General features: G+C 41.9%; 1 protein-coding gene and 1 long non-coding RNA gene across 3 annotated transcripts; both read right to left on the reverse strand.

The window, feature by feature from the left end:
* Positions 1-204: 204 nt before the first annotated feature.
* On the reverse strand, positions 205-11,507 carry LOC120435215 (NACHT, LRR and PYD domains-containing protein 12-like; the record flags this gene model as incomplete). Its single annotated transcript, XM_039604321.1, has 7 exons — positions 11,404-11,507; positions 9,964-10,137; positions 9,532-9,705; positions 7,139-7,312; positions 6,707-6,880; positions 361-407; positions 205-212 (listed from the first exon to the last, which is right to left on the reverse strand). Coding segments are annotated over exons 1-7 (855 nt in total), but the record flags the coding sequence as incomplete, so codon positions are not given.
* A 4,754-nt stretch (positions 11,508-16,261) lies between these two features.
* Positions 16,262-19,432, reverse strand: LOC120438004. 2 transcript variants are annotated; one of them, XR_005611576.1, is made up of 3 exons: positions 19,288-19,432; positions 16,678-16,955; positions 16,262-16,427 (listed from the first exon to the last, which is right to left on the reverse strand). It is a non-coding gene; the product is annotated as an uncharacterized LOC120438004 (long non-coding RNA). The 2 variants fall into 2 exon arrangements; XR_005611577.1 differs by lacking the exon at positions 19,288-19,432 and adding an exon at positions 17,484-19,214.
* Positions 19,433-19,635: the final 203 nt, after the last annotated feature.

Consider the following 19,635-nt stretch of genomic DNA (forward strand, 5'->3'; position numbering starts at 1 on the left):
CACTGATATATAAACATTTCCTCTCCACTCGACCTCCCAGTAACAGCGACCAGTCAGACCATTTCTACACAGCAGCTGAGGACAAACATCAAATCTGTCTGGATGATCAGGATATGACTGAACCTCCCACACATGTGTCACCTTCCTGTTGTTGTCAGACAGTTGGAGCCATTTGTTCACTGTGTTTGTGTCGATTGTGAGTTGACAGGAATCTGATGGAGAGAACAAACACAATCCAGCTGCAGTTATTGATCCATCATCTGTTCATTGATTGACACTTTGATGATGACTCCTGTCATGATGAAGATGGTTGAATGTGTGCTGCTTTGTTTTCATGAATCCCATTAAAAACACACTTACACTTCCTCAGACCTGGTCTCAACCATCGGACTCCAGCAGGCTCCACCCTGAAAGGAGGAGGGGTCAGAGCAGTCAGCATGCACACATGGACATTACATGGCTCTCACACACACACTGTTACACACTGATAAAGGAACAGTCCAACACTGTCACAAACACACTTCAATCCATACGTGGATCAAACTGCTGATGATTTGGACTGATCCTGGATCTGTCAGTACACCACCGTATTGAATAAAATATGACTAATTCAAACTGTGACCTTCATTATTTTTATATTCTTCTTCTGTTTGACTGGAAAGGACACCTCCCTGCCTTTGTTTCCAGCTGTTTTTCTCCTCTTGGAAACACATTTACCATGGCTGACACTTTTTTTTAGGTACACAGTGGCCACTATCTCAGGTACAGTACACCTGTGATCTAATAAAGTGGCGGGTCACTTGTTTATGAGCCATCTCTGTTAGGTTTAATGTATGTGTTGTAGGTTGCCATTTAAAAAGCTACACAATGCTATTTAGAAAGCTAGGATGCTTCTGTTTGCTATCTAGGTAACCTACACATATAACTACGTACATGACATTGATAAAGGGAACAAGCAGCCTTGAGAAGAACAGATTCTACTGACAACAATCTCGGAGAGCTGCACTCCCATCACATAACCACACACATTGTATAATCATGCTTGCACAGCACAATCACGCTTGCACAGCACAATCACACTTTGTAACCAGTTATAGTAATTTCTCATAGGTAATACAGCAACAAGCTTTATGAATATTGATGTGTGTAACCAATAAAAACAACCTGCAGGGGGAAAGCAAGTTGAAGTGGGCTGGAGACAACTGCTTCCCTCTCGCGAGTGAAAACTTGAGCTCTGTGTGACCTCGTTCCTGAATGAGTTTCTGTTTATCCAGCAGTATCAGTATCAGGGGTAAAACTCTGACATTCTCCCTTCAGCTTTTTTAGCCGACCTGTTTACCTCCAACTTTTTATTAGCAGCATCGAGCCACAGACAGAGTCCAGCATTAGCAACAATCCCACCACAACCTCTCCAAAAATGGCATCATCTGGTTTCATTGAGTTATGTTATTCCCGTACAGAACAGACTGGATGTTATCAGCACACAGAAATCACATTAATAATGGATTGGATTTATATAGCGCTTTTCAAGGCACCCAAAGCGCTTTACAATGCCATTATTCATTCACGCTCACATTCATACACTGGTGGAGGCAAGCTACGGTTGTAGCCACAGCTGCCCTGGGGCAGGCGAGGCTGCCATATCACGCCATCGGCCCCTCTGGCCAACACCAGTAGGCGGTAGGGTCTTGCCCAATGACCAGGACAGAAAGGACAGAAAGGCCGGGGATCGAACCGGCGACCTTCCGGTTACAGGTGCGCTTCCCAACCCCCTGAGCCACGGTCGCCCCTGTTAATGTGCATTAAAACATGTTAGTGGATTATCAGGGTTCATACGCCTTTTTCAGGGTAAAATTCAAGCACATTTTAAGCACTTTCAAGGTCCCTTTTCAAGCTTTTCCAGCACTTATATACATAGTGTATAAATTCAAAATGCACATTTCACTTAAAAATTAAGATGTAAAAATGTGAACAAATCAACTTATTAGAGATATTCTTCTCCTGTTGAAAAAAAAACAAGCCAAAAAAAAGAAATAAATAAGTCTTCTCATCAGATATTGATGCTTCTTTCCTGTGTGACAAAAAATAGGAGACAGATGTTTGCTTGTTGTTTGTTTGTTTTTTAAGTTAATGCCCAATAAACCGAACTGTTAATATTGCTAACTACATTGCTGTGTGTATTATTGCTGAAGTCCTAAATGATCACCTTTAAAGTGTTTGTGCTGATAACATCATGTACAGTCAGACAGGAGGAGAACAGCACTGACTGGGAGAGGCTTTGAACAGATCACATAGTTCAATTCAACATATAAGACTTTAAGAATGCACAAGCATCTACTTAAAATCTGTTTAATTTATCATCTGTGATATTATTATGTACAATTCCAATGTATTTTGTTCATCTCCCTTAAATAAACAGGCAGCCTTAAAGTATGAAATATTCATATACAAATACACATAAATGTGTGTACTGTCTCAGTGGCCGATAGTGCCCCACAGGCCTCACTGTGAGCTTGAAGACATTTATAATGTTTAAGTAGTTTAATGTGTAGGTGCTGACGATAAACAAACACATTTTGAATGAAAGCCGGGGAACTTTGGTAGCACAGAAACAAGAAGCTACTCTTTGTGACCATATGGATCGGTCCCTCATATTTCCATTATTTCACCCAAAGGCACCAAGTTAATACTCAAAGAAGCTGTAGCAATACACACAAATACAAACAGTACTTGGTGAAAACTTTGCTTTTAGCCTTTAACCCTCTGGGGTCCAGGGTATAATTGGCCGTTTTCGACTACTTTTGATTTGGCCTCTATATTTCACCTTTAAAAACTGTTTATCTTGTCAATCTGTTATTTTCTAATTTTGACATACTGTATCAGCACAATTTATCTAAATTCAGACAAAATTTAAAATACGAGTAGAAAGTGATATTTTTGACTGTAAAAACCACAAGCATGTTTAACGTGTTTAACGAATCATTTTCATAACTTGAAATGCAAATAGAAATTGTACATTTTTAAAAAATATGCACAAATTTTGCAAACAACAAAGTTATATGGTACTATTTACCTAAAAATGCAGCCAAGACTCAGACATTTTTTTTAATATATAACCATTTAAAACTATTTACAGAACAATCAGGTGTTCTCCATCAAATAAGAAGGCACACAAATGATTTATGCAACTACAAAAAATAGTTTGTGTCACTATAACACAGATGAGAACAGCACAGGGATAATCCTGCAGGTCTGACAGCAGGTGTGTCACTCCTGTTTTCCATGTGGGGACAGTGTTTACACTGCAATCTACCTTTGGTGGCTTTTTTGCAGCAACTGTGACATTCACTAGTGGAACTGACACACAAAACAAAACAACGACTACACTACACACTAACTACACAAGACAACTCACTAACTTGAGACTCCAAACACGGGAAACGTCACAAATCTCTCACGTATCAAAACTCTCTCTTTCGCTCACTCGATCTCTCTCCTAAGACTTCCCCCTCTTCCCAAAAAACCAAATGCCACATGTTGTCATATCATTTTTTGATTGGTCGACATGGTACATCTTTTCACCAATGGGGAAGGAGTGTTTTTTTTTCTTTCTTCACTCACAAGCAAAGCGTGTTTGCTAGCGCTCTCCATAGAAGACGGCATTTATACCATTTCTTCCCAGAGTAAGCGCCACTGTTTTATTCAGAAAAAAAAACCGTGGCCTATCAACACAATTTAAAAACTGGTACATAGCTTGAAGTCCGCACGTTCGACCCAAGTGGAACTGGAGACTCTGGGTCCGTCGACCCCAGAGGGTTAATCAGAAAGCCTTAAGTTGGCTAGTTATGTATCGGGCTAATGTTTAAAGCTTTCACTTGAGTAAATTATCTCATATTGCTGCTAAGTAATGTTAGCTAAGTTCACAGCATATTCCATAATAGTGCTGCCATACTGCATCACTCTCAGTGCATTTCAATCATTTCTCCAGCGAGTTTGATAGCTAGCAAAATAATAATCATAATTTTAAAAAATAGCATGTGTAACGTACACGTACTGGAAAATTATTTACTAGGATTCACCTATCATGCGACTGTCGTTTACCATCAAACACTCATTAAAACAGCAATCTACAGGTATGTTAGTGCACTCATCACCGACTGGCCAAGGGAGGGGCGGGGTCACACGTTGAAACAGACGCAAGGCAGCCCAGACGGGGAAATTTGGCTTTTACATTTTGCGACTCATTTTATTTCTCTATGTGATAAGAAAACTATTCAATAAGATAGTTATTTGTGGTGAATGAAATACAGTTACACTTTCAAGCACTTTTAAGCACCACATCTGAAATTCAAGCACTTTTCAAACCTTGAAAAGACAACATTAAAATTCAAGCATTTTCAAGGATTTCAAGCACCCGTACGAACCCTGAATTATCCACCAATAAATGAGTAGATTTTGGACATCTTAACAGATGACAGATTCAGCTTGGGTCTGTAATACTGTTAGCAAACACAGAATGTTAACCAGGAACAGCTCTTTCATTTCCATCATTTAAGTTGGCTAATAAAAACCACACCTCATCTCCTAATGCACTCAGCTTTCCTTATCTCTAACTCTAACAGACTGCTGGGCCATGGTGCTCCTCCCCCTGCTGAAAAGGTGCAAACAGCTGCCTTCTTTGAGTTACATACATCAGTCTATCCACTGTCATTCTTTCCTTGACTTTCCCTACAAGATTTGTTAGAGCTGTAGGGCTATAACCTGTGGTCTTAGTGGGGGTCTTTCCCTGGTTTCACAGTTCTTTTCAGCTTCCTGATATATTCTATTATAGAAGAGCAGCATAGAGCATCCTCTAACTCAAAGCTTCCTAAAGTGTGGGGCCTGCCCTCTAGGGGGGGCGCAGAGCCATTGCAGGGGGCGCACGGTAAAGGGAAACAAAAACCAAAAACGCTTGGACACTGCTAGCACAGGGCACCTACACAAACGCAAAGCAGGAGATGAAGCATAGCTGAATATGTTTCCAAACCAACTTCATTCTAAGCCAAAGACTAGAAAACATGGTGAAGCAGATCTTTCCTTTGGTTTCACCTGCACAAGTGCCGAGGTAGCTCTCCCCTGCATAATTGCTTTTCCCTTCGTCGGGAGCAGCGCTGGGCTCTCGAACTCACGGACAAACAGTATCCCACATTCTTGATTTTTAGTTCACAAACACTTCTTGTAATGACTAACTACTCCTGACATTTTGGTTTGACATTTGTTAGCTCTTTATCCAGTAAAGTTAGAGTGGGATAGAAATAATATCAGGCCGTTCCTGCCACGATTTGTTCCCCCTGATCAAATCAAGGACAAAGAGTATCCCACAGTTGTTTATGTTTTTAAACCCATTTTGCACAAAGAGGCATTTTTTTTGAAAAATGTATTGATAGCAATGTTGAATATTATTAAACAGGAAAAAAAAACAACTGCACGTAAAATAATCACACCGTGCCACCTTTCTTGTAAAACAAAGGGGGGCCTCGCGAAAAAAGTTTGGGACTGCTGCTCTAACTGCTTTATCATGATGTAACACACCTTCCCGGGTGAAGTCATTTTTATGCATTTAAGAGCTGTTTTGAATTCAAACATTACAAACTGAACATTAGAACTATCCTCCTCTCCAGGATTTTCCTGATTTAACATTTCAATATGATTTATTTTTGTTCTCTCTGCCGTCATCACTTCAATTATTCCCACTGTGGATTTGATCAAATTGTTTGGCCAGCATCTCTATGTTTTCACAATCCATACTTCCTGTAGCTCATTAATATTATTAATACTGGAAACTGCTGTTGAAGCCTGATGGTGACACTTTATGATGAAGAAGTTAATTGCAGTAACAGGACTGGTTGGCTTATGATACACTGGACATTTCTGTCAGTGTGTTTATGAAGCCACTGTAAGTAATAACAGGTTTATTACCTAGTGTACTTACACTGATCATCTATCCTAATGTAGTCTGCAGACATTATACAAAGCAGACATTATAACATCAAAAGGATTGGTCCCAGCAGAGGACCCTATGGAAGTACATGAATAATGTTAATGTGAGAGAATAATAACAATGTGTTCACTGTGATCAACAGTTTTTAATGCTGCAGTGAGGTATAGCAGGACAATCTTAGTGGTAAGTCCCCTAAAAAAAGCTTCACTTGTGCTGTTTCCATGTAAATTACTGTTTTTTTTATTAATATTAGCATGTCAAACTACATTCTCTACACAGATGAGAAATGAAGTGTATTTAATAATAAAAGTTATCTCTCACAGACAAAGTTCTCATTCAGGTCTGTATCTGTTTGGTCTCAGACACATGCAGTGCTCATATTTGCTATTTTATGTGTCACTCAGACCTCTTCCTGACAGGGGCAGCAATTTCATTTAAAGTCACATTCACTGATACAGGCTGCTAGAGCTCCAACCAGGAGGGTACACACATGATTCGGGGAAAAAAAATCAGATTAGTATTTTTGTGCTGAAACTTGAACGCATATGTTCTCTTAGATAAATATTAAGAGGTCCTGTGTTTTACTACAAAATCAAAGTAGTAAAATACAGGACCTTTGGGTTGGATATAAGGTGATTTGACAAATCATGTCTGTTGTAAATGAGTAAGCCATTTATCGACCTGACTCAGGTTTTAAATCATCATCAGAAAAGACTGAATCCTGACCTGAGAATTCCAAGTGTACACTTTGGACTTTCCACTGCAGAAAATAGAAGCTTCAGTCCTGAATCCTGCAGGTTGTTGTTACCCAGGTCCAACTCTGTCAGACTAGAGGACTGGGAGCTCAGCACTGAGGACAGCGTTTCACAGCTTCTGTCTGACAGGTTACAGCCACTCAGTCTGAAAACATGATGACAAGAAGACATGAAACACTTGTTTTAGAGTATATTCCTGGTGACATGAGGAGCTACTACATTTATAATATTTCCACACTGTTTCAGGACATGATGGAATCCTTATTGCTTTATGTTACAAAAGACAAATGTGGCAGTTTACTGTGACTTGGATGTATTCATAAAAAAAATACATACACACAGGCTCAATGTAAATTTTTTCCAAATGAAATTGATGAAAAAAATCAATATCGCTTGATCTAACCTCAGCGTTTCGAGTTTGCAGTATTGACTCTTCATTCCAGCAGACAGGAGCTTCAGTCCTGAATCCTCCAGGTTGTTGTTACCCAGGTCCAGCTCTCTCAGACGAGAGGACTGGGAGCTCAGGACTGAGGACAGAGCTTCACAGCTTCTGTCTGACAGGTTACAGCCACTCAGTCTGAAATCAAGGGGGAAGGGAGACAAGATCAACAAAACAAATCAGAGCTTTATTGCAATTTTGTTGTTCTAAGCAGAAATCAGTGAGGTGCTGGTAGATTCTGTTCTTTTGGTCTATTGCCCAATAACACACAGATACACTAATATTTTTGACTTTTGTAATAGTAGCGTTTATAATGCAAAACAACAGCAATCACAGATTGAAGGGGCCTGAACACTGCAATGCAATTTTTAAGATGACCTGTTCTTCCAATTTCCAACAACAGATTTCTCCAACCTTACAGTTACATCCCCCCCCCCCCCAATTTATTACACTGAAGTGATACTGAAGTTGCTGTTTGTGATGTGTGATACCACTGATTTCTTTTTTGATCTAATACTAAGTCAAATTCAGGCTGGTATCTGCGATACTGGTGAAAACTATTCCATCAGAATCAATAAGATAAGATGACTCTTTATTGTCATTGTACAGTCATACATAGTACAATAGTACAATGAAATTGGAAAACTGTCCTACGTTGGCACTACATGTAACACAACACGACACGATGCGACACATCACAATGCAACACAAACAACACAACACAGTATAATAACTTAGTAATAAAAATGAAGAATAAGTGTATTTGTATTGCACACACAAAAAAAAGTCCAGGTAGGTAGCCAGTCAGGTCAGCTATTTGCTTTGATCAGGGCTATTGCCCTGTTGTAAAAGCTGTCCTTGAGTCTATTTGTTCGAGATACAAGACATCATAAGAAAATATGATGTTTTGTATGTAATAAAAAGCCTGAATTTTAAAATATTCAGTTAATAATCAAAAAACATATGTGACTGAAAATAATAAAGCTGAGAAACATTGTATGGCCATTGCTACGGGCCATTCAATTCTTATACAACCATTGCAAGAGCTTGGTCCGTATAGCCGGCAATAAGTCAGACTCATTTCTGGTGGGTGATGGGCTCCGACAGGGATGCCCTTTCTCACTGATTCTGTTCATAATTTTTATGGACAGAATTTCTAGGCGTAGTCAAGTGGCGGAAGGCTTTCACCTGGGTGGTCTCAGAATCTCATCTCTGCTTTTCGCGGATGATGTGGTTCTGTTGGCTTCATCGGGTGATGGAACGGTTTGCAGCAGAGTGTGAGGCAGCAGGAATGAGGATCAGCACCTCCAAATCTAAGGCCATGGTCCTTAGCCTGAAAAGGGTGGAGTGCCCAGTTCAGGTCAGGGATGAGTTACTGCCCCAAGTGGAGGAATTTAAGTATCTCGGGTTCTTGTTCACGAGTGATGGGAGAAGGAGGTGGGAGAACAATAGGTGGATTGGTGCTGCGGCTGCAGTGATGCGGACCATGTACCGATCCGTTGTGGTGAAGAGAGAGCTGAGCATAAAAGCGCAGCTCTCAGTTTACCCATCGATCTACCTCCCTACCCTAACCTATGGTCACGAGCTTTGGGTAGTGACCAAAAGGATGAGATTGCCGATACAAGCGGCTGGATGGCTGGCCTCTCGCTTAGAGATAGGGTGATAAGTTCAGTCATCCGTGAGGGGCTCAGAGTAGAGCCGCTGCTCCTCCACATTAAAAGGAGCCAGCTGAGGTGGTTCGGGCATCTGACAAGGATGCCTCCTGGGTGAGGTTTTCCGGGAATGTCCCACTGGGAGGGGGGCCCGGGGCAGACCCAGGACACACTGGGGAGATTATATGTCTCAGCTGGTCTCAGCTGGTGCTGTTTCCATGTAAATTACTGTTTTTTTTATTAATATTAGCATGTCAAACTACATTCTCTACACAGGTGAGAAATGAAGTGTATTTAATAATAAAAGTTATCTCTCACAGACAAAGTTCTCATTCAGGTCTGTATCGGTTTGGTCTCATACACATGCAGTGCTCATATTTGCTATTTTATGTGTCACTCAGACCTCTTCCTGACAGGGACAGCAATTTCAATTCAAGCTACATTCACTGATACAGGCTGCTAGAGCTCCAACCAGGAGGGTACACACATGATTCGGGGAAAAAAAATCAGATTAGTATTTTTGTGCTGAAACTTGAATGTATACGTTCTCTTAGATAACTATTAGAAGGTAGTAAAGTAGTAAAATACAGGACCTTTGGGTTGGATATAAGGTGATTTGACGAATCATGTCTGTTATAAATGAGTAAGCCATTTATCGACCTGACTCAGGTTTTAAATCATCATCAGAAAAGACTGAATCCTGACCTGAGAATTCCAAGTGTACACTTTGGACTCTCCACTGCAGAAAATAGAAGCTTCAGTCCTGAATCCTGCAGGTTGTTGTTACCTAGGTCCAACTCTGTCAGACTAGAGGACTGGGAGCTCAGCACTGAGGACAGCGTTTCACAGCTTCTGTCTGACAGGTTACAGCCACTCAGTCTGAAAAAGCGATGACAAGAAGACGTGAAACACTTGTTTTAGAGTATATTCCTGGTGACATGAGGAGCTACTACATTTATAATATTTCCACACTGTTTCAGGACATGATGGAATCCTTATTGCTTTATGTTACAAAAGACAAATGTGGCAGTTTACTGTGACTTGGATGTATTCATAAAAAAAATACATACACACAGGCTCAATGTAAATTATTTCCAAATGAAATTGATGAAAAAAATCAATATCGCTTGATCTAACCTCAGCGTTTCGAGTTTGCAGTATTGACTCTTCATTCCAGCAGACAGAAGCTTCAGTCCTGAATCCTGCAGGTTGTTGTTACCCAGGTCCAGCTCTCTCAGACTAGAGGACTGGGAGCTCAGGACTGAGGACAGAGCTTCACAGCTTCTGTCTGACAGGTTACAGCCACTCAGTCTGAAATCAAGCAGGAAGGGACACAAGATCAACAAAACAAATCAGAGCTTTATTGCAATTTTGTTGTTCTAAGCAGAAATCAGTGAGGTGCTGGTAGATTCTGTTCTTTTGGTCTATTACCCAATAACACACAGATACACTAATATTTTTGACTTTTGTAATAGTAGCATTTATAATGCAAAACAACAGCAATCACAGATTGAAGGGGCCTGAACACTGCAATGCAATTTTTAAGATGAAAACTATTCCATCAGAATCAATAAGATAAGATAAGATAAGATAAGATGACTCTTTATTGTCATTGTACAGTCATACATAGTACAATAGTACAATGAAATTGGAAAACTGTCCTACGTTGGCACTACATGTAACACAACACGACACGATGCGACACATCACAATGCAACACAAACAACACAACACAGTATAATAACTTAGTAATAAAAAAGAAGAATAAGTGTATTTGTATTGCACACACAAAAAAAAGTCCAGGTAGGTAGCCAGTCAGGTCAGCTATTTGCTTTGATCAGGGCTATTGCCCTGTTGTAAAAGCTGTCCTTGAGTCTATTTGTTCGAGATACAAGACATCATAAGAAAATATGATGTTTTGTATGTAATAAAAAGCCTGAATTTTAAAATATTCAGTTAATAATCAAAAACATATGTGACTGAAAATAATAAAGCTGAGAAACATTGTATGGCCATTGCTACGGGCCATTCAATTCTTATACAACCATTGCAAGAGCTTGGTCCGTATAGCCGGCAATAAGTCAGACTCATTTCTGGTGGGTGATGGGCTCCGACAGGGATGCCCTTTCTCACTGATTCTGTTCATAATTTTATGGACAGAATTTCTAGGCGTAGTCAAGTGGCGGAAGGCTTTCACCTGGGTGGTCTCAGAATCTCATCTCTGCTTTTCGCGGATGATGTGGTTCTGTTGGCTTCATCGGGTGATGGAACAGTTTGCAGCAGAGTGTGAGGCAGCAGGAATGAGGATCAGCACCTCCAAATCTAAGGCCATGGTCCTTAGCCTGAAAAGGTGGAGTGCCCAGTTCAGGTCAGGGATGAGTTACTGCCCCAAGTGGAGGAATTTAAGTATCTCGGGTTCTTGTTCACGAGTGATGGGAGAAGGAGGTGGGAGAACAATAGGTGGATTGGTGCTGCGGCTGCAGTGATGCGGACCATGTACCGATCCGTTGTGAAGAGAGAGCTGAGCATAAAAGCGCAGCTCTCAGTTTACCCATCGATCTACCTCCCTACCCTAACCTATGGTCACGAGCTTTGGGTAGTGACCAAAAGGATGAGATTGCCGATACAAGCGGCTGGATGGCTGGCCTCTCGCTTAGAGATAGGGTGATAAGTTCAGTCATCCGTGAGGGGCTCAGAGTAGAGCCGCTGCTCCTCCACATTAAAAGGAGCCAGCTGAGGTGGTTCGGGCATCTGACAAGGATGCCTCCTGGGTGAGGTTTTCCGGGAATGTCCCACTGGGAGGGGGGCCCGGGGCAGACCCAGGACACACTGGAGAGATTATATGTCTCAGCTGGTGTGGGAAAAGCCCTGGTGTTCCCTCAGACAAGCTAGAGGAGGTGGCTGCGGAGATGGAGGTCTGGGCTTCTCTGCTTAGGCTGCTGCCCCCACGACCCGGCCCCAGATAAGCGGAAGAAAATGGATGGATGGATGGTGTTATTTTCTCTCTCTTTCCTATATTAAATATTTTAAGTTGTATTTTTGTTGTGAAGCTGCTGTTTTACTATCAGTACACTGTATATTTTTAAAATAGCTAGTCTATAGTCAACTTTAAATGCTCTACAATTTGAACAAATGGGATTCTGTAGTTTTAAAGATGCAGTGAATTCCCATCATTTAAACATAGACACAAAAACCCTAAGCCTGGATTTAAGTCACTTCACAAAGTTCAGCAATCGTGCTATACAACACTGCCAGCTCCACATTTCCCCCCTCTATACAGGGATAGTACCTGCCTGCAGCACTACTCTGTGTTAAGATTTACTTTTATTTGTGTTGGACGAGGTTTTCTCCCCTGCCACATTTCTCACAACTAGCATCTTGGCAGTTTGTGGAGCTGAAATATCTTCACACATGACTCGCTTATGATCATCACCTGAGTGAGCGAGCACACGTCAGCTGTGAAGGATTTTTACAGCTGTATTTCACATATTACTGGGACAGTTGGAAGAAGTAGTTGCTACTAATCATTTAGACAATCCCAACAATGCAGTTACTTTCAACTGTGTTCCTGTTAATAATAAACCAAAAAATGCCCCAAATTACTAAAATATTGATATTTCAATAAATTCTAGAACAGAAATATCAATATATATCAATAAATAACAATCAACACACCACACCCAGCAGCCTGGACACCCCTGATTCAGGTGAACCAGCCCAAGGCTACATACCGAGAGAAATGCCAAAAGAACCAAATTCCCAAAAATCCAAACACAGAAATATTTGCACACATGTGATTCTGCACATGGGTCCATCCTACCAACCAACCTCAGATCTCCATGCATGCTTACATCAATGCACATACATTTGCAGATATACAGATTTTAGAGTTCTGTTTTTAGAGTGTAATTAGAGTGTTTGATGTGGTTTGATTGATCAAATCATTTTAAGCTACTTAAGTGTATCAAAAGTTCATTCAAGTTAAAATATTGTGGTCAAACGTTCACCTTTTTTCTTTTACACTATACAACTATGTAGGCTCATGGTTTGAGGACATGGATCTGTCATGGAAGAACTCTATGACCACTTTTAATCAACATTTTAAAAATAAACATGAGCATATATTTACTCACAGAGCTTTGTTGGAGGCTTTGACCACTGGCAGCAGCCTCAGAAGAGCCTCCTCTGAAGCAGAGTATTTCTTCAGGTCAAACACATCCAGATCTTTTTCTGATGATAGTAAGATGAAGACTAGAGCTGACCACTGAGCAGGAGACAGTTTATCTGTGGAGAGACTTCCTGATCTCAGGGACTGTTGGATCTCCTCCACTAGAGAACGATCATTCAGTTCATTCAGACAGTGGAACAGATTGATGCTTTTCTCTGCAGACAGATTCTCATTGAGCATCCACTTAATGTACCAGACTGTTTCCTGATTGGTCTGTGAGCTACTTCCTGTCTGTGTCAGCAGACCTCGTAGGAGAGTCTGATTGGTCTGCAGGGAAAGACCCAGGAGGAAGCGGAGGAACAAGTCCAGGTGTCCATTTGGACTTTGCAAGGCCTTGTCCACAGCACTCTGGTGGAGAAACTGTAGGTTTTCTTTGTTAAATGTGACCCATATGGTACTTGTTCTTTGTTCCCCTTCTAGCAGATTGTGTCCAGAGTTGATGAAGGTCAGATGGACATGAAGAGCAGCCAGAAACTCCTGAACACTCAGATGGATGAAGCAGAACACCTTGTCCTGGTACAGTCCTCTCTCCTCTTTAAAGATCTGTGTGAACACTCCTGAGTACACTGAGGCTGCTCTGATATCGATGCCACACTCTGTCAGGTCTGATTCATAGAAGATCAGGTTTCCTTTCTGCAGCTGATCAAAAGCCAGTTTTCCCAGAGACTCAATCATCTTCCTGCTCTCTGGACTCCAGTGTGGATCTGTCTCAGCTCCTCCATCATACTTGACCTTCTTCACTTTGGCCTGAACCACCAGGAAGTGGATGTACATGTCAGTCAGGGTCTTGGGCAGCTGTCCTCCCTCTCTGGTTTCCAGCACATCCTCCAGAACTGTAGCAGTGATCCAGCAGAAGACTGGGATGTGGCACATGATGTGGAGGCTTCGTGATGTCTTGATGTGGGAGATGATCCTGCTGGCCTGCTCCTCATCTCTGAATCTCTTCCTGAAGTACTCCTCCTTCTGTGGGTCAGTGAACCCTCTGACCTCTGTCACCATGTCGACACAGTCAGGAGGGATCTGATTGGCTGCTGCAGGTCGTGTGGTCATCCAGAGGTGAGCAGAGGGAAGCAGTTTCCCCCTGATGAGGTTTATCAGCAGCACATCCACTGAGGTGGACTTTCTAGGGTCAGTCAGGATTGTAGTTTTGTTGAAGTCCAGAGGAAGTCGACACTCATCCAGACCATCAAAGATGAACACAACCTGGAAGTCTTCAAAGCTGCAGATTCCTGCTTCTTTGGTTTCAGTAAAGAAGTGATGAACAAGTTCCACCAAGCTGAACTTTTCCTCTTTCAGCACATTCAGCTCTCTGAAAGTGAATGGAAATATGAACTGGATGTCCTGGTTGGCTTTGTCTTCAGCCCAGTCCAGGCTGTATTTCTGTGTTAAGACTGTTTTCCCAATGCCAGCCACTCCCTTTGTCAGCACTGTTCTGATTGGTTCATCTCTTCCAGGTGAGGCTTTAAAGATGTCTTCTTGTCTGATTGTTGTTTCTGGTCTGTCTGGTTTCCTGGATGCTGTTTCAATCTGTCTGACCTCATGTTCATCATTGACCTCTGCAGTCCCTCCCTCTGTGATGTAGAGCTCTGTGTAGATCTGATTCAGAAGGGTTGGGTTTCCTGCTTTAGCGATGCCCTCAAACACACACTGGAACTTCTTCTTCAGAGTAGATTTAAGTTTATGACGACAAACTGCGTCTGGAAGTTCTGAATGAGTAGAAATATGTAGAACATAAGTTGAAAGTGGAAATAAACACTTAATTCCAAAAATAATTAATCTTTAAAACATGTTGCTCCATCTCTTAAGACATTAGTAAATGTTCATTTATCCAGAAGTTTAAATCTTTAGATAAATCCTCTTACTGCTCTGCAGACGGTCAGCCAGCTCCTCCTGCTTCATTCTCCCCAGGAAGTCCACTGTGATCTTCACAAATGCCTCTCTGCTGCTGCTCCTCTGAAACTCCAAGCATTCTGGGTAATCTGGGCTCAGAACCTTCTGGATCTTCTTCAGCTCGTTCTTCACAAAAGTGATGATGTTGTCCTCCAGCAGCTGGAACAGAATATTTATGAATGAGCCGATCAGACTGAAATCATGGAGCCAAACATCAGATCCATGTTGGACACACTGACAATCCACTGGTCTACAAAGAGCAGCATGGAGATGACTGTGAACAGAATAGATGTAACAGTAGTTGTTGTACATGTACAGACCATAAATATGGAGTCCAGCTGTGTTTGATGCTGCTGGGCAGACTGACCACTGGGAACCTCTGAGCTCTGCTGGTCCACTCTGTGGAGGAACCATGAAGAATTAGTTCAACACAGGATAAAGATCCAGTAGTTTTCAGCTCAAATAACTTCACCTGAATCAAGTTTGTCAAGTTTTAAACTCTCAGATTGTGAACATATCAGTAATTTTCAGTCTGTTTTTATGGACGTCCTTTCAGTGGTGATGTCAGGGATGATTTTGAAGAAGCTCATTAAACTGAACCATCAGCAGATCACTGCTCCAAAACCAGAACATGATCCGAGGTCTCTCCACCACCAGAACACCAGCTTTACTAACGTGGTAGATCAGTGTAGTACAGATCAATAACTGATGAGTCATTTGATCAAAATCACTGAGTGCTTCACATCTGACCCTCTGATGCTTCTGTGGACATTTTGCATAATTAATGACTGTCTGACAGTTTTACCTTCATTCTATGAATACAGTGGAAATGTTGTGTTATTGTCTCCATGTTTTTTTCAGCATCATAAATTCTTAAGTTCAGAAAATTAGATTCTTTTTCACAGCTGAAAAACAACAACATTTATTCTCTATTGAAATCTGCATCGTCCACTCCAAAGGTCACAATCTGAAGGTAACATCTGGTTTTGTTCCCTGTGATTAACTCTGAGCATCAGTATGGTGGGATTTATCCACTACATCCACACCACTGTGGTTCAGTGTTGTCCTGATGGAGTAACAGCAGCCAGTATGATCCAGGCTTTAGCTGCTGGGTCTCTGTGTGACCTCTCAGACTGTTTAACAGATCAGACACAAAGAGAATCAGAGCAGCTCTTTAAAGACAAACATGAACCCACTCAGGTCACACTTTCCCCACAGATATGAGCATCACTGTCCTCAAACAGCAAATGACCAAGTCTAACATTTGGATCTTTTCTCTTTGTTTTCTTTTTAATGAATCTTTGTAACAATCTGAGGATGTTTCAGGTCAGATTTATCCAGGAAACACAAACATGTAAAGGAGTCATCACAGCTCCCTGACCTCGTTGGGCCAGGTTCACCACTGAAGTGTAGAGGGTGATCTTTGGACCGGTCACTCCTCACAGATGGACAGCTGGACTCTGCAGACTGTGACCTCTGACCTCTGCAGACACAAACATGATTGAAGCAGCTGTGATCACACAGACTGCAGATAATGCAGCTGTTTCCTGTCAGTAACATCCTCTTAGATTAGAGTTCAGCGTTTTACAGGAAAACTGCACAAAACTGATTTTGTTACAAATTCATTTTCATTTCCTCTCAGCTCACAAACACAGAAAATCAACCAGAATCAACACTGATTATAATGTCAGTGCAGAATTATTTCTGTTACTCAGTGAGTTCAGCTCTCTGACCTCGTTGGTCCAGGTTCACCACTGAAGTCTAGAGGATTCAGTTCTTTGGACCGGTCACTCCTCACACACGAACAGCTGGATCCTGCAGATTCTGCTCTGTTCTCCTCTTCCTCCATCATCATCTTCAGTCAGTCCGAGAGGTAAACCACAAACACTCAGTGAGTCACATTAACAGGAGTAACTGAGTTACAGTCGCTGACCTCTGACCTGTCATGTAACCTAGAAACCAGGTCATTATGTCTGTAGGTTCAGTCATCCAGGTCATGTGATCTAAGGAGCTTGGAGAGAAAAGAGAGACTTCTTTAAGTTTCTTGAAGACGTTTCATCTGAGAAGCTTCTTCAGTTCTAAAACCAAACGGTGGAGAGTCCCAGATATTTAAACCTGAGACGTAAAGAAAGCATGTCGCTGACCCACCACTGATCATGTGATTAGGCACATGATCAATGGTGGGTTTTACTGATTCTCATTGGCTCTGCTTTAACAGTGACAACCATCACTGAGCAGCATATCAAAGACATTTGCGCACATTAACTGCATGTTGTGGGTCAAATGCCTGTGCATGCTGCGGTACGTAGGGCAAAACATACTGTATGACAACACTTAAACTTAAAAATTAAAAGTTAATTTAACCTGAGACTACAGCCCCACACACCAACACAGATCCTGATGAGGTCACGTGATGTTTCTCTGAGTGTTTATGAACACAAATCAAAGATGAAACAGCACAAAGACACTTCAAAGTGATTCTACTGTAGAAACATGAACAGGTAGAAACCTGCAGCCTGACTGCTCATCACTTTGTTACCTGTTCAGGTTCAGCAGCAGCAGCTCACTTTATCACGGTGCTGGTCTGGGGTCAGTATCAGAATTAGGGCTACAGCAGGTAGCTGATATCCTTCCCACTATTGTAGTGTCATCAGCAAACTTCACTATGGTGTTAGAAGAGGAGTGGATGGGTTTGCAGTCGTGTGTGAATACGGTGAAAAGAGCTGGACTAAGAACGCAGCCCTGCGGTACTCCTGTGTTAATGGTGATAGCAGATGATGTGCCCATTCTGACCTCCTGTGGCCTATTTGTGAGGAAATCCAAAATCCATGAGCAAAGTGTGTTGGTTAGTCCCAGGTCAATCAGCTTGTTTACAAGTTTGTATGGCACAATGGTGTTAAATGCTGAGCGGAAGTCTACAAATAGCATCCTAACATATGTATTGGGATACTCCAGATGAGTAAGGCTGGTGTGAAGTGTGACTGAGACTGCATCCTCTGTTGATCTGTTCCTGCAGTAAGCAAACTGTAGGGTGTCTAGGTTAGCAGGGTCAGCATGTTGGCTTTGATGTGTGAAATCAGAATCAGAATCAGAATACTTTATTAATCCCGAAGGAAATTATGGGCTACAGCAGGCAGCACGCTAATGGCACATGTGCACTTACACAGGAACCTTCTGACCATTACACAAACATCACATGGGGAAGACATGTCAGAGAGGTAGGCTGATAGGAAAAGTCTAAAACTGGTCTCTCAATCTCCCGTTGGAGAGCCATGAGCTTCTCCATGATGTTATCAATCTTGCGCTCAAAGAGCAGATTCTGAGAACTCATGACCGCTGTGAGCTTCTCCAAGATGTCATCCAATTTTCGCTCAGCGGTCTTATTCTGAGTATTCACGGCAGCCTCAAGCTTCTCCAAGATCTTATCCGTGCTGCGCTCAATGAGCCCATTTTGAGACCTCACGACTCGTCCCATTGTTTCAATCACAGCGGGCAGCCTAGTGGGGTTTTGAACAGCCGATACCGCTTTCTTTAATCTTCGATAAGCCAGGATCAAGCCAGGTCCGATAAGCAAGAACCCTATGATCATGGTTCCGAACAGGTAGATGTCTTCAATGTCCTCGATCGACAGTCCCGCCAGGCACATGACCCTCCAGTTATGCCACCCGTCCATCATGTATCCAGCAGGGAAAGTACCTCCAGGACAGTCAGGCTCACCCGAGCCCAGGTTTGTCGTTGAGAAGAGGGTGTCAATTGCATTCAGGGACCAGCTGATCAAATCCATAATTTGTCTTTTAGGTTTTAGAGAACAGACTGTGAGAGAGTGTTCCAGGGAAAGAGTAAAAATAGACGAGACTAGACAACGACACAAGAGTCTAAGCAGGGAAGATAAGGGAAGGGAGAGAAGAAAAGTGCGACCGCTTTCGCTAAGAGCCAAAGAGAGAAGTATTTACTCAGCTTTAACATCACTCTGGGTTCTTGGCTAGCTTAGCGTTAGCTTAGGGTTAGCCTGCTGTCTGACTAGCCTTAGAACTCTGGTGTCTGTGTAAATATTAATTACAATGACAGTAAAGTAAATAAGGTAAAGGCGATAAATACACTGCAGCTGAGCTGTGGCCCCATCACATACGCTGTGAGTCCGTTACCCTGAACTATGGAGCGGCAGATTTGTGGTGTTTGTGCTGGAACTAAGCTGCACACAGCTGATGTTAGCCAGGAAAACATTACACACTGACTTTAATAAAACACACACAGTTTGTTGTGTGAAGAAATCAAACATGAGCTGAACAAACAGTAAAGTTCCTAAAGACAAACTGTTAAAGGAGGAAACAAAGCAAACTTACAGTTTCTTCACACACCAACAACAAGCTCCACTCCACGAAGTTCAGGAAGTGAAAGTAAACTTTCAGCCTTATGCGGCGTTTGAGGACACTCATCGAAACACTGTGCTGCGTTCATATAAACCTCGGAAATTCCTAAACCTCTGGCAGGTTGTGATTTATTCCTGCTGGTTTTCATGTTTGAAAAACAAACATCCGCCATCACTTTGTTGTTCTTCTTCTTGCAGCGTTTGAATATTTCAGCACTAAACTGTTTCTTTGAAGCTCATTTCAACCTGTTTGAAATCATGAATGAAAGTGCAGACTGAGTGGAAGAGCCAGAGTGAATGGGCGTTTATCAATATGCGTACT

This window comes from Oreochromis aureus, linkage group 3, assembly GCF_013358895.1.
Source record: "Oreochromis aureus strain Israel breed Guangdong linkage group 3, ZZ_aureus, whole genome shotgun sequence".
In the NCBI taxonomy this organism is placed as follows: domain Eukaryota; kingdom Metazoa; phylum Chordata; class Actinopteri; order Cichliformes; family Cichlidae; genus Oreochromis; species Oreochromis aureus.